The following is a 22,295-nucleotide window of genomic DNA, read 5'->3' as shown; positions in this document are numbered from 1 at the left end:
GTGCGGACCAGCTGCCTGCGTCCTAGCAACCAGTTGAATACTGCTCCCCTTGTGTAAAGGGCGACATTACCAAGCTGCAATGAGGATGGAGTGTACAGTATGGACATTTTGGCCTCGGTTCTACCTAATCTAAGTTGGTGGCCTCACTGGCGGCACGCCCCTGTACATGGTTGATGTCTTTCAAGTACATTGACCTGAGAACTAAACTAGGGCAGAGGTTGTTCATCTTTCTAATCTACATCTCTTCTATGTCATCTGTACAGAGTTGTCTGAACTTTGGACGGTTGGGTATTATTATGGGTTATCTCCTCAGACACCTGGGATTACAGTTTACGTGCAGATATTCGTCTGTGTGTGGTAAATCTGTACATTCTTGGGTGTATTAAGGCTCTGTCAGTATAGATGTATGTTTTGGGTAGGCAGGAGATCTCGGGTCCAGGCGATAGCATGAAGGGTTAAATGGGATGCAGTTCTTGTCAAGAACGCACTTTGTTCCTTGGTCTGTGCCCACTGGACTGTGTCCCTGAACCTTGCTTTGTCACCTTGTTTATCAGATCCCTTCTTATAATCTGCTGTGTGTAACTTTAAGGCCCCTTTCAGACGAACAGCTAAAAGCATGTTTATGTTTTGCTGGAATTCAAGACTCCAGGCACAGCGATCAGCTGCATTTGTACAGTGCTTTTAGCTGCGGTTGCGTTTAGCCGCGGCACGATATTGAACGGGGATCCGACTTGGATCCCTGCCAATACCAAGCACTGTGTCTAGTATGAATCTTGAGGGGGAACTCCACGCCAAATTTCAACTAAAAACCAGCATGTGTCCCCCCTACAGGAGCATACCAGGCCCTTGGGTCTGCTATGGATTTTAAGGAGACACCCCCTGTGCCGAAAAACCGGCGTGGGGGGGGTCCCCCCAAAATACATACCAAAAAAAAACACGACACAGGGTTATTAAAGTAATTTATTAGTCCGCTCTGGGGGCCCCCCTCTCTTCTTTAGCTCTTTTACGAGGGGGGGGCTGCTTCTTTGATGTCTTCTGGGGGGGGGGGGCAATGTGCAGGTCTTCACCGCCGTCTGGTTCTCTTCCGCCGGGGGGGGGCACTTTCTTCTTTAGCCCCCTCCCGGTCTTCTCATTCGGTGGGGGCGGGGGTGCAGGTCTTCACCGCTGTCTGGTTCTTTTCCGCCGGGGGGGGGGGGGCTTTGTTATCTAGCTCTTTTACAGCAGCCCCCTCCCGGTCTTCTCATTCGACGTCTTCGGCGGGGGGTGCCTGGGCTTCTGTCGCCTTCTGCCTTCTTCTTCTCCGATGTTGACACGTCGCTTCCTCCCGCTGCAATGCTGTGTGCGGTGGCTCAAACCGATTTATATAGGCCTCTTATGACGTCACAGTCCCATCATGCTCCGGGAGCATGCGTGTTTGTACTTTGGACTTTAGTCGGATGGACTTGTGTACACACACACACACACACACACACACACACACAATAGGACAGTGATGGCGAACCTTGGCACCCTAGATGTTTTGGAACTACATTTCCCATGATGCCTCGTGCATTCTGTAGTATAGTTGAGCATCATGGGAAATGTAGTTCCAAAACATCTAGGGTGCCAAGGTTTGCCATCACTGCGATAGGATTATGCTCCATCGGACATTTGTTGCCAGAAAGCTTAAAGAGCATTCACAGAGAACATTTGTCTGTTGAAAAAAACAAAAACGGTTGTCCGATGGAGCATACACACGGTCGGATTGTCCGATAAAACACGTCCTTCAGACTGTTGTTGTCAAAAAGTCAGATCGTGTGTACGGGCCTTTTGATTTGCTGACAGCAGCTAACTCCAGAGATTGCCATTCTTAGTGGCCAGTATACATGTAGGTATTTAATTGGCGAGCCGCAGCAACCAAATTATACCAACACTCCTTCCGCGGTCGGTATATACATAGATTTTAAGTTTTGATGGCAAGGGGACAAAAAAAGCCAGGCTCTTTTTGAAAACCTGAACCTGCCTCATTAAACGGAAAAGAGTAAAATGTAGAAGACCATAAGCCCAATCTTTTAGCCAACACATTAGGGTTACGTTCTCCTATGGACCGTAATATACAATGCACAAAAAGGTTGGACACTAGCTGTTACTTTCCATTGGCTACAAGTTTCCTGAGATTTTTCCAGCACGGTTACACAAAAAAATAAAGTTTCAAAATCACCAGCAAGTCAATGCCAAGTCCTCTACAAACACATTACATAGACACCACCATTGCAAATTTCGATAAGAAGCGGTCTGGACAGCATTCAAGGCCGAAAATGCTGCCAACGTGACCCCCGGGCATTTCACAAGTTGGCGATAACACATACCCCTGACAGATCTTGGATCTTCACGGTGCCAAATCAAACTGCTGACCGCAGACTAACAAAATCAAGGTCTGATCACTTGCAAAGTCAGATATCTGCAACGAGGGTTATTGACATATCAGGAACTGACCGACATCACAGGTAAACTTTGATCCTACGGCCCATATCGAGACTGAAGTATGGACCGTCAGTACACTAATCATGCAACTAGAATTTCAGAGGTTACCAGGCGAGACGTGAAGATGTCTCTCTGGTGAGACTGAAGATAAAGATCTGTTAGTCACAAACAGAAGGTCTGATGCTGCCTGGAAGATCGGTTACATTGCCCACACCGACCGGTTTCTCCCCTTCCACTCGTATACGTCACTAGAGAGTAGAAAACGAATGTCGTGTTTTTCTCAACGTGATTCCTCTCAAGCCTGCCTTGCATACACACGATCGTGAAAAGAAATGCTTGAGCCAAGCGCAGTGACGTACAACACGTATGACGGCACTATAAAGGGGAAGTTCCATTCGAATGGCGCCACCCTTTGGGCTGGCTTTTGCCGATTTCCCCGTCTCGTAACTTGCTTCTGAGCATGCATGTTTTTTTCCCCCACGACCGTTTTTCACGACGTAAAGGACGAGAAAAAAAAAATAGAGCAGGTTCTACATTTTTAAACAGGCATTTTTCTCGTCGAGAAAAAGGCTTTGGAGCCTACACACGACCGTTTTTCACGACCAATTTAAAAAAAATTGCATTTTCTCGTCGTGAAAAACGGTCGTGTGTACGCGGCATTAACATTTAGATTTGTTGCCAAAGAAAACTGGAAGAGTCTTTCCTTCAGAAATATTCTGACAATGGCTATATTTAGGGTTTCTCAACTAGGGTTCCTCCAGAGGTTTCTAGGGGTTCCTTGAGCAATGAGCAATTTCTGCCTCTCAGATAAGTTCCCACTGACACCATTGATCTTTTTAGCCATCTGTAATGGGGTAATTCTTCCCAATGACCACCACACTAAACTATCATAAGTTGTAGATATAGTCATTGTTGGCATGGGTTCTTGAGAGCGGAAAGTTATTTCAAGGATTCCTCCATGGGGAGAAAGGCTGGGCTATGCCAACTATCACGAATAGTCTTTAGTTCTCTAATCTACAGATGTCACACTTTGATGGTGGATAGAAGATGCAAAGATCAATCTCTCCTCTCCCCGCCTGACCGCTGCAGTGGGCGGGGCCAATATTCCCCTGCTGACATTAGTCAGGAGGAGAGAGCTGGTCGGTCACGTGAGCGGCACTCTAAAATTAGGTAAATACTGCACTTAGAGTTGCCACCTCATCCCTTTAAACCTGAACACATATGGAGTTACACAAGTTTGGGGGCTAAGTTAATGCAGGCAAGGCACCAAGCGAGTTTAATTACCACCTTAATCAGCCACAGAACCTGTGTAATTCATATGTGTTTGGGTTTAAAGGGATGAGGTCGCATAAATCATAAATTACAGGGGGGAGGGGGGGGGGACAGGATTAGGAGACAACGCTGATAGCATAAAGATGTAGATGTTATTCCAGCAGCGGGGGTGGGGGCTTGCACTAGCTGACAGGCAGGTAGGGGACGTGGGACGACAACAGGAGAGCTGCGGATGACGGAGGCACGTAAACTGACCACGGTGTTGGAGCTCAGCAGCCATAATAAACCGTGGTCAGTTTACAGGGGGGGCAGAACCAGCCAGGATCAGCCAGTTATTTCAGGTGATACAGAGGGCAAAATTACACAGCGCAAGCACTGTGCTGTATAACATGCTTTAAGAAAAAAATGGACCCTGTCCCTTTTTTTATTTTGGGGGGGGGGGGGGGTAATAATAAATGCTTTTAGCTTCACCAGTAACCACCATTTTGCCCCACCCCCCTCTGAAATCTCTATGGACCTCAGGGCTGTCTCCAAGGAAGTCCATGTGTAATCAAGGGCCAAAGTTCTTAATGTGAGGGGAATGAATGAAGGCCTGGAGGGGAAAAAAAAGGGGGGGTGGCTTCACATTACCTAGAATTGGAAAATTGGAAAGCAGAATATTTTTATTATTAGTTCACACCTAACCACTTTGGTGCGGTGCATGTTAGAGCAGGGGTCTCCAAACTTTCTAATTTCAATTTACTATTCTACAGAATGTAGAGAGCCAGCCTGTGCAAGTAGAAAATGTCTTGGTGTTATTGTCCCATTGTTGGTGCCAATGGTGGGGGGGGGGTGCCCCACCATCTGTGTCAGTGTGTGGGGGTGGGGGGGAAGACGGAATGGTGCCCCACTGTTGGCGACCAGCTGCAGGGAGGGAATAGCGCCGGTGGTGGAATGGGATGGAGGGTGCCCCACCATTGGCACCAGTTTGGGGGGGGGGGGCTGGTGGTGGTATCTGCCCCAACATTGGCTCCGGGGGGGTGGTGGTATGTGCCCCATTGGCGCTAGCGAGGGTGGGGTGCCAGGAATTATTTCCCCAGTGTTGGTTTCAATGAGAACAGTGCCTCATATCTGAGATGAGATGAATAGTGCCCCAAGGGCCGGATAAGGGTATTCAAAAGAGGCAAGATTCGGCCCATGGGCCGCATTTGAGACCACTGCGTTACAGCATGCATATTTTGCAGCGTTCGCATATGTGTGGAATATAACCACAGGGGGCCCTTTGACAGTGAACCGTACTGATAGTGCTGAGCAGTAGACCTCCATCATCGAGGTGGCGGGCTGCATTCAGATGGCACAGCACTATCGCAAGAAGAATATGTCGCAGTAACATACAGGTGAAAATTCACATTGACGCAACACAATAATGTGAACTGGGTCTAACAGTATAAAAAGCAGAGAAGAAAAACAAAGGACAGACAATTGTCCGCAGTTCAAAATTTAGGAAAAACAGATAAGTACTTTACGCAATTTAGCCATAATCTGGTATATAAAAAGAGAAATTCCATTTAAGACGGTCACACGACCTGGAACAGTCTAATCCCTTCAAGATTTGTAACCAAAGTTTCTTAAAACCTAAAAATATGTCTACTTGTACATGATTCCCATACATCTCATATTAGAAGCGCACATATAATAGGAGATATCTACATTTCTTTATCTTTATATAGCATATAATCAGAGATATCTCCTTACTAGATTAGTGAATTCCCATTATACAGCAATCCATCCTCATAACAAACCCCAACCTTTGCTCTCTACATTCGGATTAAAGGTTACTGGAGCCGAGTTTTTTTTTTACCTAACTGCTAAATGTTTGTGCTGTGGTTGTATTACATTACAAAACAACCAAATAAAAATCATAGGATAAAATAAAAAATTATATATATTTTTTTATAAATATATCCACTTCCATACCAGGAACTTGCGCACCTTCCTGCCCAAGCCAATTTTCAGCACTGTCGTAATTTGAATGACAATTGCGCGGTCATACTACACTGTACCCAAATGAAATTTTTATCATTTTGTTCCCACAAATAGAGCTTTCTTTTGGTGGTATTTGATCACCTCTGCGATTTTTATTTTTTGTGCAACAACAACAAAAAAAGACAGAAATTTTTGAAAAAAATTATTTTTATCCTCCAATCGCAGTGATGGCAAACCTTGGCACCCCAGATTTTTGGAACTACATTTCCCATGATGCCTCGTGCATTCTGTAGTATAGTTGAGCATCATGGGAAATGTAGTTCCAAAACATTTGGGGTGCCAAGGTTCGCCATCACTGTCCTATTTGTGTGTGTGTGTGCGCACAAGTCCATCCGACTAAAGTCCAAAGTACAAACACGCATGCTCAGAACCAATGCTAAAGATCAGACAATAATAGCAGAAGTTGCCCAAAGGGTGGCAGTAAAGAGCTGAAAAACCACGTGAGTTGGTGAAAGTTGGCTGAAAATGTTCTGCTGTTTGTATGCAGAACAAGTTGACGGCCAACACCCATTCGGACCAAAATCGACGGAAAAGTCAGATGGAAGTCCTAGTTGAAAATGGAGGTTCTTTTGGATCCCTGTTCAGTTCACTAATAGTCTATGGCAGCAGGATCTCCAACAGCCAATCTGTCTTGGCAAAGCTGATTTGCTCAGATTTCACCCAACCTCCGTTCTTCTCTAAAGGTTGACCAGCCAAGGGCCGTGAACCACTGAACAGCCCTTCTCTTTAAATGTTTAAAGTGAATCTGTCACAGGTTCTCTTGCTAGCCCTCAATAATACCCAACTACATGTGCGTCTCCTTTAGTTTTCTCATCCTTAAAAAGTGTGTTTTTTTGTTTTTTTTTTGGAGCTTACACCTGGAAATGGACCGCTCTGGTGCAGAGCGGGGTGTTGTTGGAGATGGGTAGGTCACATGCTCCCCTGTACCCAGAAGGGTGTCTCCAAGGGCTCTGGCAGGACAAGAGCGCCATTAAGTGGAGTTAGGGTTGCGACCTCATCCTTTTAAACCCGAACACATATGAATTACACAGGTTCTGTGGCTGATTAACCACTTCCCGACCGCCGCATGTAAATGTACGTCCACAGAATGGCACGTACAGGCAAATGGGTGTACAGGTACGTCCTTGCCTTCTAGCGGGTGGGCGGTCCGATCAGGACCCCCCCCCCCCCCGCTACATGCGGCGGTCGGATTCCTGCGGGGAGCGATCTGGGACGACGGCGCGGCTATTCGTTTATAGCCGCTCCGTCACGATCGCTCCCCGGAGCTGAAGAATGGGGAGAGGCGTATGTAAACATGGCTTCCCCGTGCTTCACTGTGGCGGCTGCATCGATTGAGTGATCCCCTATATAGGGAGACTCGATCGATGACGTCAGTCCTACAGCCACACCCCCCTACAGTTGTAAACACACACTAGGTGAACCCTAACTCCTACAGCGCCCCCTGTGGTTAACTCCCAAACTGCAACTGTCATTTTCACAATAAACAATGCAATTTAAATGCATTTTTTGCTGTGAAAATGACAATGGTCCCAAAAATGTGTCAAAATTGTCCGAAGTGTCCGCCATAATGCCGCAGTCACAAAAAAAACGCTGATCACCGCCATTAGTAGTAAAAAAAAAAATTTTTATAAAAATGCAATAAAACTATCCCCTATTTTGTAAACGCTATAAATATTGCGCATACCAATCGATAAACGCCTATTGCGATTTTTTTTTTTTTTTTTTTTTTTACCAAAAATGGGTAGAAGAATACGTATCGGCCTAAACTGAGGAAAAAAAACATGTTTTTATATATGTTTTTGGGGGATATTTATTATAGCAAAAAGTAAAAAATATTGAATTTTTTTCAAAATTGTCGCTCTATTTTTGTTTATAGCGCAAAAAATAAAAACCGCAGAGGTGATCAAATACCACCAAAAGAAAGCTCTCTTTGTGGGGGAAAAAGGACGCCAATTTTGTTTGGGAGCCACGTCGCACGACCGCGCAATTGTCTGTTAAAGCGACGCAGTGCCGAATCACAAAACCTGGCCTGGGCATTTAGCTGCCTAAAGGTCCGGGGCTTAAGTGGTTAAGGTGGTAATTAAACTCGATTGGTGCCTTACCTGCATTAAATTAGCCCCCAAACTTGTGTAACTCCATATGTGTTCAGGTTTAAAGGGATGAGGTGGCAACTCTAAGTGGAGGATCACCAGAAGAGGGGAAATGGCTATTAAGGCAACCTGTCGCTTTGCCCCTGGAGAAACTCTTGCAATGAGTCCACAACTGCAATTTTCTAATAAACTCTATTGCTCTTTTTCTCCTAGAAACCCGACGTCCTCACAACTGGTGGTGGTAATCCCGTGGCTGATAAATTGAACCTTCTGACTATTGGACCTCGAGGGCCCCTACTGGTGCAGGATGTGGTGTTTACAGATGAGATGGCACACTTTGACCGGGAGAGGATCCCTGAAAGGGTGGTGCATGCTAAAGGAGCAGGTAGGTGCTATGTCGACACCAGGGTCCTCTTCCCATAAGGATTTTGTCTTGGCTGGATGGTAATGGGGATGCCTGTATGACTCTTTGCTTCAATATGCAGCCTACGTGTTCATTCGTCACCAAAGTCCCTCCAGCATTTGTTATTTATTTTTCCCCCTGCATTTATGACCATGTTCCTAAGAAATGACGTTGACCTCTTCTGCGCTACCAATATGTTTGAGATTTTCTCCGAAATGTTGTGAATTTGGTAGCTGTGGAGATGTGTTCTGGAATGGACTGTGATCTACTGGAAGCCCTCAGTTCCCTATGGGAACATTGGGCCAAATTCTCAAAAAAGCTGCCTTTCAGCAGTTAAGTTACACAGGCGTTAAATTTCTACCTAAGTGCCCGATCCACAAAGCACTTACCTAGAAATTACACGCCGTGTAACCCAAGTGCCTCCGTCGCAAGGCGGTCGTCTGCTCGAGGGGGCGATTCCAATTCAAATGAGGCGCGCTCCCGCGCCGGACGTTCGGTGCATGCGTGTGACGTCATTTTTCCCGACGTGCATCGCGCGAACGTACTTTACGCCGGGCTTTGTGGATCGCAACGGGACAATAAAGTTGCGTCGGGTAAAAAAAAAAAATACGCGCCGGGAAAAAAAATTCAAAATAAAAAAAAAAACGCGGCGATCGAAAAAAAAGGTTGGTTTTTACAAGGTCTAAACAGTTTAGGCCTTGTAAAAGCATCCCTAATTTTACGTATGCAAAACGTAACTTACGCAGAAAACACAAAGCTAAAAAGCTTTGTGGATCTGCCTAAGTCCTCATTTGCATACGCAAAGCGGCATTTCGACTCGAAATGCCCCCAGCGGCGGATGCGGTACTGCATCTTAAGATCTGACAGTGTAAGTCTATTACAGATGTCGGATCTTCTGACTATCTTTGGAAAAATCCTTCTGAGGATCGTTTCCAAAGATAGCCACAGGGATACGCAGGCTGAACAGCAGTTCCGCCTGTGTATCTCCTTTGAAGATTTGGCCCTCTATCTACATGGAGTTTGAGGGTTAGGTTTGGATGCTCCATTTTTCTTCCACAACCTAAGTTTCTTTTTATTTTGGGATGTGGAAGGTAACCCACTTGGGCACAGGGAGAACTCTAGAGCTGCAAAGCATAAGTCTAGTGCAGGGGTCTCAAACTCAAATTACCTGAGGGCCACAAGACAAGTTTTCATATGCCATGGGGGGCCGCATGCAAACTTTCAAACTTCAAAAACAACAGTACTGGTGTCAGCGAACACATTATTAACCCCCAGCACTGGTGTCAGCGAGCGCATTATTACCACCAGCACTGGTGTCAGCGAGCGCATTATTACCACCAGCACTGGTGTCAGCGAGCGCATTATTACCACCAGCACTGGTGTAAGTCAGGGTTTGACAAATTTGCTTGGAATCTCGGAGCCAGCTAAAAAAGTTAGGAGCCAGAAAACGCACCCCGTCCCGACGAGCTTGCGCGCAGAAGCGAACACATACGTGAGCAGCGCCCGCATATGTAAACTGTGTTCAAACCACACATGTGAGGTATCGCCGCGATTGGTAGAGTGAGAGCAATAATTCTAGCTCCTCTGTAACTTAAAACATGCAACCTGTAGATTTTTTTAAACGTCGCCTATGAAGATTTTAAAGGGTAAAAAAAGTTTGTCGGCATTCCACAAGCGGACACAATTTTGAAGCGTGACATGTTGGGTATGAATTTACTCGGCGTAACATTATCTTTCATAATATTAAAAAAACTGGGGATAACTTTACTGTTGTCTTATTTTTTAATTAAAAAAAGTGTAATTTTTTCCCAAAAAAGTGTGCTTGTAAGACCGCTGCGCAAATACGGCGAAACAGAAAGTATTGCAACGATCGCTATTTTATTCTCTAGGGTGTTAGGATAAAAAATATATATAATGTTTGGGGGTTCTAATTAGAGGGAAGAAGATGGCAGTGAAAATAGTGTAAAATGACATTAGAATTGCTGTTTAACTTGTAATGCTTAACTTGTAATACCAATGGCCACCACCAGATGGCGCCAGCTCACATCTGGTGGTAATAACTTGTAATACCAACGGCTCACCACCAGATGGGGCCAGCTTTTTTTTTTTTTTTTGCTCCCCTCACTTCCGCCCTGCCTGGGGGCCATTTATAACTGGTCCGCGGGCCGCAAATGGCCCGCGGGCCGGTACTTTGAGACCACTGGTCTAGTGACTTGAACTTATTTTTACCAGTGTTCTTGCCTATTGACATCTTCGTTTTGATGCTCCATAATTTTTAATTGCATCTTTTTAAAATGGGCAGTACAATGGCTACTAAGCCACTGTACTGCCCATTTTAAATGATGCAATTAAAATATTATGGAGCATCAAACGGAGATGCCAATAGGCAAGAACACTGGTAAAAATAAGTTCAAGTCACTAGACTTGCACTTATGCTTTGCAGCTCGGGGCCCGGATTCAGAAAGAATCGCGTATCTTTAGGCGGGCGTAGCGCATCTCATATACGCTACGCCGCCGTAACTTAGAGAGGCGTGTACTGTATTCAGAAAGAACTTGCGCCCTAAGTTACGACCGGGTAGCGTAAATGGGCCGGCGTAAGCCCGCGTAATTCAAATGAACAAGGCAGTGGGCGTGTTGTATTGAAATGAGCCGTGACCCCCATGCAAATAAGGGGCCGAACGAACGGCGCATGCCCCGTCCGTGGACGTATCCCAGTGCGCATGCTCAGAATCACGTCGCAAATACTCAATGCTTTCGACGTGAACGTAACCTACGCCCAGCCCCATTCACGTGCGACTTGCGCAAACAACGTAAACCACGTAAAATTCAACGCTGTTCCGATGTCCATACTTAACATTGGCTGCGCCTCATATAGCAGGGGGTAACTTTACGCCTACAAAACACCTTACGCAAACGACGTATATCAAGACGGCGGGCGCAAGTACGTTCGTGAATCGGCGTATCTAGCTCATTTGCATATTCAATGCGTAAATCTATGGAAGCTCCCCTAGCGGCCAGCGTAAATATGCACCCAAGATACAACGGCGTAAGAGACTTGCGTCGGTTGGATCTTGGCCAAATTCTGGCGTATCTGATTCTTTGAATCAGGCACCGAGATACGACGGCGTAGCTGGAGATACGCCGTCGTAAATCCTTTGTGAATCCGGGCCCTAGAGTTCTCCCTGTGCCTAAGTGGGTTACCTTCCACATCCCAAAAACCTGCTCATTGGTTAATGTATGTGAAATGGGGAACTCAGATTGTAAGCTCTTTGATATACAGTGCTATACAAATACATGTAATAGTAAATTTGCTTTAAAAATGTGAAGAGTGAAATTCAGGACTCCAAACGCCTTTCTTTTGACTATGAAAATGCTAAATGTCTGGCTGTCATATTGACCAAGTATGCAGATCAGGAAAGTTTTTATCTGTAGAACTGTCGTGTGTGTGTGTGTGTGTGTGTTTTTTTTTTCCATTTTATCCAACAAAAGTGAGGTTGTAGTTGTTATGGTGACCCATAAAAATGTGACGGTTTGTTTTTCAGGGGCCTTTGGCTATTTGGAGGTGACCCATGACATCACAAGATATTCCAAGGCTAAAGTGTTTGAGTACATTGGAAAGAGAACTCCGATTGCTGCGCGATTCTCCACCGTTGGTAAGACTCTTCCTCTTCCCTGATCTGTAAGGTATGCTGAATATTCTATAGAGTTGACCTCCCTGCGGTCTCCTCCCTGCAGCTGGAGAGTCGGGCTCCGCTGACACTGTGCGCGATCCACGAGGATTTGCATTGAAGTTTTACACCGAGGATGGGAACTGGGATCTGACTGGCAATAACACCCCCATTTTCTTTGTCCGTGATGCCATGTTGGTGAGTTATCTTCAGGGTTATGTCTTTTATTAAATGTTGGTTGGTCCCATACTATATGCCCATATAGGCGTTCTAATTTACCTTATTGCTTTATAGCAGGAGCTCAGGTGTTACTATTTTATGCCTCACATAAGCTGGTCATACATTGATTGAAATTTGGCCAGTTTTTGGTGTGTGTGTGTAATCAGGGCTGATCCGCCCTATAGGCTCACTATGCAAGCCGCTTAGGGCCCCAAGCTGCGGAGGGTCCCCAGATTACTAGAGGCATTACATAGAAAAAGTCCTGGACCGCCGCACTCCTTGAAACAGTGGGCCAGATTCATCAAGGGGATACGACGGCGGATCTCCTGGTCCGCCGTCGTATCTCTGAGATCCGACGGTCGGATCTATGCGACTGATTCATAAAAATCAGTTCCGCATAGATCTCCCTAAGATCCGACAGGTGTAAGTGACTTACACCGTCGGATCTTAGGCTGCAATCTACCACCGGCCGCTAGGTGTCGTCGCAGTTTTTTACGCGGCGGATATGCAAATGAGGAGAACCGCCGATTCAAGACCGAACGCCCGCCCGTCGCTTTTTCTTTACGTCGTTTGCGTTCGGCTTTTTCCGGCGGATAGTTACCCCTGCTATATGTAGCTAATGTTAAGTATGGCCGCCGTTCCCGCGCCGAGATTCAAATTTTTACGTTGTTTGCGTAAGTTGATCGGGAATACGGATGGCCGGAATTTAGGTAGCCGCCGGAAAACATTGACGTCCTAGCGACGTCATTTGGAGCATGCGCACTGGCAAATTTCGCCGGCGACGCATGCGCAGTTAAATCGGCGCGGGAACGCGCCTGATTTAAATTGTACACTCCCCCCTAGCCGCGGAATTTGAATTCCGCTGGGGGAGTTACGATCCGACCGTGCAATTTTCGAGGTAAGTGCTTGGTGAATCATGCACTAGCCTCGCAAAATTGGACCGGCGGATCGTAAATCAGATAGATTACGCGGATCTAAAGATCCGCTAATCTATCTGAATCTACCCCACTGTATTTATTTAGCAAATGAAGTTAAAAAAACAACCAAAAACAATGCAGTCATAAAGAAGTGGACAAAAGGAAAAAGGTGGCTGACATTATTCACATCGTATGATGCTTACTCGTAGCTTACTAGAGGCCCCGCCTGGTGAGATGTCATTTCTGGCCCCTCACCCTGCTTCTCAACTCGCTGGCTGCATGGGAGAAGAGGTAAGAAGTCAGCACCCCCCACTTCTCACTTTAATGTAAGATGTCATTTCCAACAGCAGAACACCCCCAGCGCTACTAATGTGAACCCCTTTCCGTCGGCAGTTTATGGCATTCCGAACTTGGTGTAATCTGTTTTTGTATAAGGAAAGTAGAGAGGAGAAGTGTCGTTTTTGCATGTGGTTTTTAAACCACCACCCCCCCCCCCCCCCGTCTTTGTCTTTGCCAAGAAATCTGTTTTTGTCTTTGTTTAACTTCTTTGTACAGAAAGCAAGCATGTCATGGTCAGCAGAGCACAGCCAGGTCTATTGTGTAGCTCCCCCGGCGTACCTTCTGTGGGTTGTATATGTAGTAATAATAGCGTTCGGAATGTAACCCAAGTACGGGAGAGAACTGATGCAGTGTCCCAGCAGGGAAGAGGTTACTCTGAGATTTGTGCAATAGGAGGGTGATAACATTGTAGAGGTTTAAAACTTGTTTACGTGACCCCTTCACATGACACCATGGTGTTTTACCAATTATTGACCCGCCTCTTCGCACTTGGCAGTCATTTTAAATTTCCTTGCGTAATCCAAGGATCTCATGTTATCACAGGACGGGAAGGGATGTTTCTTTTGCCAGATGCAGGAATAAAAAAAAGAGTTCAGTGAAAATTTCATCTTGTCAGCCAAAATTGCTGCAATAAGTGTTTCATCATACATCCTCCTTCCAATGGTACTTTGCTCTGTTTACTGATAAACTTGTTAAAAGATCCATGCCTTATACCGGGTACACACAATCATTTTTCGGCATGAAAAAAACGTCGTTTTTGGAAAACGTCATTTAAAATGATCGTGTGTGTGTGTGGGCTACACATCTTTCGGCTTCTGAAAAACGACAAAAAGATAATTCAAACATGCTGCATTTTTTAACGTCGTTTTTCGAGTTGTAAAAAATGATCGTGTGTGGGCTAAAACGACGTTAAAAACCCACGCATGCTCAGAAGCAAGTTATGAGACGGGAGCGCTCGTTCTGGTAAAACTACCGTTCATAATGGAGTAAGCAGGAAATCTGCTAAAGCAGCCCAAAGGCGAATAGAACTTCCCCTTTATAGTGCCGTCGTACGTGTTGTACATCACCGCGCTTTGTTCATCATTTTTTAAAAACGATGGTGTGTGGGCAACGTCGTTTTAATGAGGAAGTTGGAAAAACTCGTTTTTTGGACATGCTGAAAAACTACGTTTTTTTTTTTCATGCCGAAAAATGATCGTGTGTACGCGGCATTAGAACTGATTTATTTCAGTCTTGTATGGTTGGCGCAATTTTTTTTTTGGAAGCTGTGTACAAATAGGACTAATCGCCTGCAGCTAACTATGCCCTATCACTGATTTATTACTTCATACTGCACTATGTCCCTTGTGGTGGGAGCCATCTTGGTAGAGGCAGGATTTTGCTTCTTATTTATATATTACACACCGTATAAGCCGTCCTGAGTATAAGCCGAGGCACCTAATTTTACCACAAAAAATGGGAAAACTCATTGACTCGAGTATAAGCCTAGGGTGAGAATTCAGCAGCTACTATAAGCGGAAAAAAGGTTTAACAATGCCCATTTGCACGCCTCACTGTGCCCATTGTGCCCGAGTCAGTGTACCTGAAATTATTGACAGGCTGCGGGCGTCCATTGTTTAAAAGTCAGTCTCCTCCTGGTCCCTTCAGTGATAGGCATTTCTCAGCAGACACAGTTTCGCCTATCAGGGACATTCTCTCATCGTCGGACTCAGTTTCCCAGCAGACACTGTGCTCCGCCAATCAGACGTCCTCTTGTCTGAGAATGAAAGGACGTCTGTGATTGGCGGAACACTGAACACAGTGTCTGCTGGGAAACTGAGTTCAACGATGAGAGAACGTCTGTGATAGGCGGAACTGTATCTGCTGAGAAACGCCTATCGCGGAAGGGACCAGGAGGAAACCGTGACTTTTAAACAATGGACGCCCGCAGCCTGTCAATTTCAGGTACACTGACTTGAGTATGAGCCGAGGGGGGGATTTTCAGCCTTAAAGTGGAGGTTCACCCAAAAAAACTTTTTTTTCAACATTAGATTGAGGCTCGTTTTGTCAAGGGAAATCGGGTGTTTTTTTTTTACAATCGAAGCAGTACTTACCGTTTTAGAGAGCGATCTTCTCCGCCGCTTCCGGGTATCGGCTGCGGGACTGGGCGTTCCTATTTGATTGACAGGCTTCCGACGGTCGCATACATCGCGTCACGATTTTCCAAAAGTAGCCGAACGTCGGTGCGCAGGCGCCGTATAGAGCCGCACCGACGTTCGGCTTCTTTCGGCTACTCGTGACGCGATGTATGCGACCGTCGGAAGCCTGTCAATCAAATAGGAACGCCCAGTCCCGAAGTTCATACCCGGAAGCGGCGGAGAAGATCCATCTCTAAAATGGTAAGTACTGCTTCGATTTAAAAAAAAAAAAACCCAGATTCCCCTTGACAAAACTAGTCTCAATCTAATGTTAAAAAAAAAAAAAAATTTTGGGTGAACTCCCGCTTTAAAAAAAAAAAAAAAATCTGAAAAACTTTTTTCTACATGCCGAAAAACAAAGTTTTTTTCATGCCGAAAAATGATTGTGTGTACGCAGCATAAGACCTACCCTGGTAAATTGCCAGTCTTTGCTCAGTGGTTTACTTTAATTATATTAAGGAAAATGGTTTATAGAAATGATAATAAAATATATAATATAGTGTGTGTGTGTGTGTGTGTGTGTGTGTGTGTGTGTGTGTGTATGTATGTACATTTGTGTGTGTGATATATATATATATATATATATATATATATATATATATATATATATATATATATATATATATATATATATATATATATATATATATATATATATATATATATATGTGTGATGGATGTTTTTATTAATGTGTAACTGTATTTCTAGTTCCCGTCATTCATCCATTCTCAGAAGAGGAACCCCCAGACCCACATGAAGGATCCGGATATGGTCTGGGATTTCTGGGCCCTGCGCCCGGAGTCTCTCCACCAGGTAAAATTCCATGTTGCATACTTAATATACTCCGGTCTTCTGCTTTTTAATACAATACAGATATTCTGGCCTGTAGCAAGTCTGAGAACAGCGCTTCTCTTTACTTAAAGATAACTCACCTGACATGATCTTCTTGGCGTCGGCAATGCCGCCCGAGGCAGAGAACCTCCTACATCTTATTAACTGTCACACTGGCAGCATAATAGGGAACTTGGGTGTTCTTTCATATTACACCAGCTGGATCTCCTCCAAGTGCACCATCGGCATTAAGTTTGTGATTAGAGTGCTGTACCTGTTAATGGTTTTGGTACATTGTTTAATCAATTTTGATGCAGAAATGTACTGTGTTCTGACTCTCAAGGTTCTACAGAGATCCTCAGTGTGCCCTCCAGTCTTAAAGGAGTTGGTTACTGCAAGAATGATCACTTAAAGCAGCGTTTCTCAACTCCAAACCTCAAGGCGCCCCAACAGGTCATATTTTCAGGCTTTCCATTTGTCAGGTCACCCGTGGCCGGGTGACAAGTGCACCCCGTTGGGGTTAGGGATGCACCACAGGGAAGGGAACCCTATAGCCGACTACTGCTAGCAGAGAGGAAGCGTAACCCAAGATCACCCAGGGCGCGGAGTCTAAGACCAGTTTTGTATTCACCAGAGCCTTTGATTGTAAGGATGGTCTTCGCCGCAACTGGGTCCAGGTCGCGTTCCCGAGATTCCCTAGGTCACACTCCGCAGGGAGAGAGGGGAAGCAGCCAGCAGGACAAACAGTGGTGATGGGCAGGCAGAGGTCAGGGCAACAGGCAGACAAGGATTGCCCTGGAGAGGCGGGTGTCAATGGACAAGTGTCCGTCAACACCCACCCACAATCGATCTGATCCTATCCGCTAAAAACAGACGAATGGGGATCGGCTCAGATGGCCATCGGGTGTAAATAGACAGGTGGTCCGTTTTTACATCCGACCAACCATAGAGGAGAGCGGGCTGTATCTGCTCTGTATAAGCGGAGTGGACATGGAGAAGCCATCTGCCTGCTCAGCTGGGGTCAGCAGACAGATTCCGCGCTGAGCTGGTGGAGTCCACCCCATGTGAAAGTGGCCTAAAAGTCCAGTGATCAAATGGGGGGCACCGGAGAGCCTCAGAAACAGCTGTCCTCTGGCCTTTCCGTGCATTTCCGATCGGCGCCGCTTGGCTTTGGCGCCCCCCCACCTCAGGCCAAATGTGGTACTGCACACCGCTTTGAATCCTGCTAGTTTTGCAAGACAAGACTCGCAAACCGAGTTAGGATTTTTTTAAATGCAGTGCTTGTATTATGAAACGCTCGCAATCCAAGGTTCCAATGTACTTAATTCCACTGCTAAATAATGTTGTGAACTTGGCAGACTGCGCCTGGAAGCGGCCCAGGGGTGTTTAAGATGGGTAAATGCTCACCAATTGGGAGGGGGGTTAAATTTCACTACCATTAATCACCAGTGTCAGTGGCGGCACTTAAGGCTCTCTATAATTTTACAGTTGACTGCCACTGGTCTAGAGTCACAAAAGATTTACTTGCCCTATGCTCCGCTCCATCCTTCAGCTAGTCCCGTGCCCACAGCTTCCTCTTCCCCATGTTCCACCGGTCTAGGGTCCTGAGATCCTTAAGATCAAAGCAGGGTTCTCAGCCCTGCAGAGGACCTAATGACGCCAAAGAACGGCTCTCTGCCAGAGCATGGCGCGGCAGAGGATTACGCAAGTTAGCCCAGGTTCACACTGGGCTGCGGGAGTGAAGCCGGATGAGTTCAGCTGAAATCGCACGATTTCACTCCCGCTGGTCAGTTCCGATTTCGGACGTGATTACAGAGACATGTGTGCAGGTTTCTGCAAAGATGTCAATGTAAATCGCGGGCCAAAAATCGCAAAGAGTAGTACAGCAACTACTTTGTGAAATTGGTGCAACGCCGCAGATGCGGCGCCGCACCGATTGAGGATGGTGCCATTGCCGGCAAATGCCGTCGATTATGAACCAGGGCTAAAATGGTTTCTCCTCTAGACAAAACTAGATACTAATGCTTGCAGTGTGGATGCGGCTCTACTGCAATGGATCATTTTCTTTATCGTACATCACGGGACACAGAGCGGCATTCATTACTATGTGGGTTATATGGAGTACCTTCAGGTGTAGACACTGGCAATCTCAAACAGGAAATGCCCCTCCCTATATAACCCCCTCCCATAGGAGGAGTACCTCAGTTTTTACGCCAGTGTCTTAGGTGTTAGTCATGGTTTAGCTTGCCTCCGCATCCTTGGGATTAGGTGAGCTACCGGTTCTGTCCAAAAAAGCCTCAGCGCTAAAGTGGTCAGTAACCGGACCCCAAACCCTTGGGGTATAGCCCATAATGCTTTTCTTTTTAGAGAGCTGGACCCTGGGCCCAGAACTTAGAAACCTTTGGGTACCTAAAGTTTTCTGTTGCCAGGGTGCTATATGGGCCCAGGACAGTGGATCCTTCATAGGAACCCAGGGCCTGAAGGTCTAGACATCCCCACGGAGATGGGGGAAGATTGGGCCTCTTGCTTGGCAAAGTCCTGCGGCATGGAGCAGGTAAGTGAGGGGAAAACTTGCGGAACTTGGTTCTTAGCAGGTTTTTTTCTGGGGGGTCACAGGGGACATGCCTAAAGTTATGCACTGCATCTGGCAAACTAGTCACATATCATAAAGATAGGATGGCTCTCTATGTATTATTCCCCATAAGATGTGACCTCCCTTGTAGTGTTGGAAAAGCATTGAGTGGGGCCTGTGTTATATAAAAATATATGTGTGTGTCAGAGAGCTTTGCTTACCTGCAGGCCTCCAGGCGATGCTCCATTCAGTCTTCCTCCTCAGAGCCTGCAAGCAGGCAAAACGCTGACCTCCTCATGGTTCCAGGCTGCAGGCTGCAGTTTGCTGGAACAGAGAGGTCCCTTCCTCCCAAAATCCCCCCCCCCCTCCCCCTGTCGGGAGGGGCATTTCCTGTTTGAGATTGCTGGGGGGGAAGGGCGGGTCAGTGGCTTAAAGGAAGGGGCGGCCCTTCCTTGTTTGTTCCATTCAATACTTTGGAACTGAGGAGAAAGACCAGAGCGGCAGCACGGGGCGCCGAGGACACACAGTGGCCAGAAAGGATATTGCAGTCTTCAGAGGACTGTTTTTTCAAGCCTAGAAATAGGCTGTTTCTTTTCCATCTCATAGTTTTTCTTTGCAATACTACTCAGGGGGACAGAATGTTTTTTCTTTCCTGGATTTGAAACAAAAACGAAAAAAAAAAAAAAAAAAGTCATCTAGGGGAGAGGAAGCATTTTTTTTATCCCCCAAACAGGTGTTTGGACAATTAACTTTTATAGTTCCAAATACCAATAGGTAGCAGGTGTACCTCGGTATTGTACCATGGTATGCCGCTGTTTTCCCTACAGGGAGCCTTGGGGCCATCGGGATCTGGGGCTGGAGCTGACGCGGGTCAGTCCAACCCTAAGATGGTCACGGAGGAGGTATTACTCACCTCTTTAAAAGAGATGCAGAAAAGCATGGGAAAAATGATAGCCGCAGCTATGCGGGGCAGTAAGCGGAATAGATCTCCGTCGCCCGAGCGCGGACCCTCAGAAGAGGAGGTCCTTTCCTCAGGGGAATTGGACGACCTCTTGGACAAGGACCAAGTAGGTTCAGGGATCGAAGACCCGGATACAGAGGAGTCTGGGGCAGTCTCCCTGAGGGAGAGCTGGTGGATTCAAGGATTGTCGGACTTGGTCCATAGGGCATTCAACTTGCCAGTACCAGATCTCCAGGTATCGACGGTTTCAGCTTTGGGCTCACTGAGGGCGCCTCAAAGCAATGCTGTGTTTCCGATCCATCCTCTATTAGAGGGAATTTTGTTCCAAGATTGGAACAAGCCAGATAAGATCTTCTTACCACCTAAAAGGTTCTCTGTCCTATATCCTATGGAAGAAAATTTTTCCAAAAGATGGGCTACTCCTGCAGTGGACGCAGCCATCTCATGTGTTAACAGATCGTTAACATGCCCTGTAGAAAACATACAGGTGTTCAAGGATCCAGTTGATAAGCGCTTGGAAGCACTACTTAAGAACTCCTTCACTACTGCAGGGGCAGTAGTACAGCCAGCTGTGGCTGCGATTGGGGTCGCTCAAGCATTATCGGATCAATTTAAGCAGATGCTTAAACTTATTCCGGCCCAGCAGGCAGAAAAATTTTCGGATGTCCCTAAGGCCATATGTTTTACGGTAGACGCAATCAAGGATTCTATCCAGCAAGCGTCACGTTTATCGTTATCCCTTATCCATATGAGAAGACTCTTATGGTTAAAAAGCTGGGAGGCTGAGCCCCCATGCAAGAAGCTCCTGGTAGGGTTCCCCTTCCATGGAGGACGACTCTTCGGAGAAGACCTAGATAAATACATTCAGACCATTTCAAACGGCAAGAGTACTCTCTTGCCAACTAAGAAGAAGGTTCAGGGACCTGCGTTTAAACGACAGTATTCCCCTGGGCAGGGGCCCTCTAATGCCAAGCAGTATCGACGGCCTCCTGCAAAAGCAAACTTCGGCTTCAACAGCAGATCACAAGGACAGGCTGTTAGAGGCAAAAGGCAGTGGTTTCGCAAACCAGCAAAACCAGCCCCCAAGCCAACCTTATGAAGGGGCGCCCCCACCCACGAAGGTGGGGGGAAGGCTGCGACTCTTTTCAGAGATTTGGGAAGCCAGCATTCCCGACGAGTGGGTACGGTCTTCCGTGGCCACAGGCTACAAATTAGATTTCCTAAGGTTTCCTCCTCCTCATTTCCAGAAGTCGAGGATTCCAAACGATCCGGAAAAGGGAGCCGCATTAAGATCGGCATTAGATCATCTACTTTCCCAGGAAGTAATAGTAGAGGTACCAGTCCTGGAACAGGGGCTGGGTTTCTACTCCAACCTATTCATCATCCCAAAATCCAATGGAGATGTCAGGCCAATTTTGGACCTAAAGATGGTAAATGCATATCTAAAGATCCGCTCATTTCGGATGGAATCCGTGCGGTCAGCAGCTGCCACACTCCAGAAGGACGACTTCATGGCGTCCATAGACATAAAGGATGCCTACCTTCATGTTCCAATTTATCAGCCACATCAAAGATATCTACGCTTCATGGTGGCTTCGCGTCACTTCCAATTCGTGGCGCTTCCCTTCGGGTTGGCTACGGCCCCCCGGGTGTTCACGAAGGTCCTAGCTCCAATCCTAGCCAAACTAAGGATCCAAGGGGTCACGATCCTAGCATACCTGGACGACCTCCTAGTCATAGATCACTCGTCTCCCGGCTTGGAGCGAGCAGTGGCCCTCACGGTCCAATACCTCGAGAGGTTCGGCTGGGTCCTAAATCGAGAAAAGTCAGCTTTCCAGCCCACAAAGCAGTTGGAATATCTCGGCATGAGATTAGACACAGAACAACAAGGAGTGTTCCTACCTCTGAGGAAGGTAAAAGCCATCAAGGAATTAATCCTACTGGTTCTAAGCAAGAAAGAACCGACTATTCGCCTATGTATGAGGTTACTAGGCAAGATGGTGGCCACATTCGAGGCGGTACCATACGCCCAGAGCCACACTCGCATCCTACAGGCAGCCATCCTGTCAGCATGGAGCAGAAGGCCACAGGCCTTGGATATCCCGTTGCCGCTCTCATCAAGAGTCCGACAAAGTCTGTGTTGGTGGTTAGACCCTCAGAATCTACTGAAGGGGAGGTCTTTCAGCCCAGTGGCTTGGAAGATAGTGACCACAGACGCCAGCCTGACGGGCTGGGGAGCAATTTTGGATGGTTGCACTCGCCAAGGTACTTGGGCAAAGCCAGAGAAGCAGTTGCCCATCAACATCTTGGAGCTCAGAGCTGCTCGACTAGCCCTCAGGGCTTGGACGTCAAAATTG

The 22,295-nt window shown here is 46.5% G+C and overlaps 1 protein-coding gene across 1 annotated transcript in view; it reads left to right on the top strand.

The window, feature by feature from the left end:
- Positions 1–22,295, top strand: part of LOC120917082 (catalase) — a 58,167-nt gene that overhangs the window by 8,569 nt on the left and 27,303 nt on the right. Inside the window, exons 2-5 of the mRNA XM_040328095.1 lie at positions 8,064–8,235; positions 11,796–11,906; positions 11,989–12,119; positions 16,283–16,387. Coding sequence (XP_040184029.1) covers positions 8,064–8,235; positions 11,796–11,906; positions 11,989–12,119; positions 16,283–16,387 — 519 coding nt within the window. The remainder of the gene's footprint in view (positions 1–8,063; positions 8,236–11,795; positions 11,907–11,988; positions 12,120–16,282; positions 16,388–22,295) is intronic.

Source organism: Rana temporaria, chromosome 11, assembly GCF_905171775.1.
Source record: "Rana temporaria chromosome 11, aRanTem1.1, whole genome shotgun sequence".
NCBI classification, from domain to species: Eukaryota; Metazoa; Chordata; class Amphibia; order Anura; family Ranidae; genus Rana; species Rana temporaria.
The sequence above is the reverse complement of the archived record's forward strand: the minus strand, read 5'-3'. Positions and strand labels throughout refer to the sequence as shown.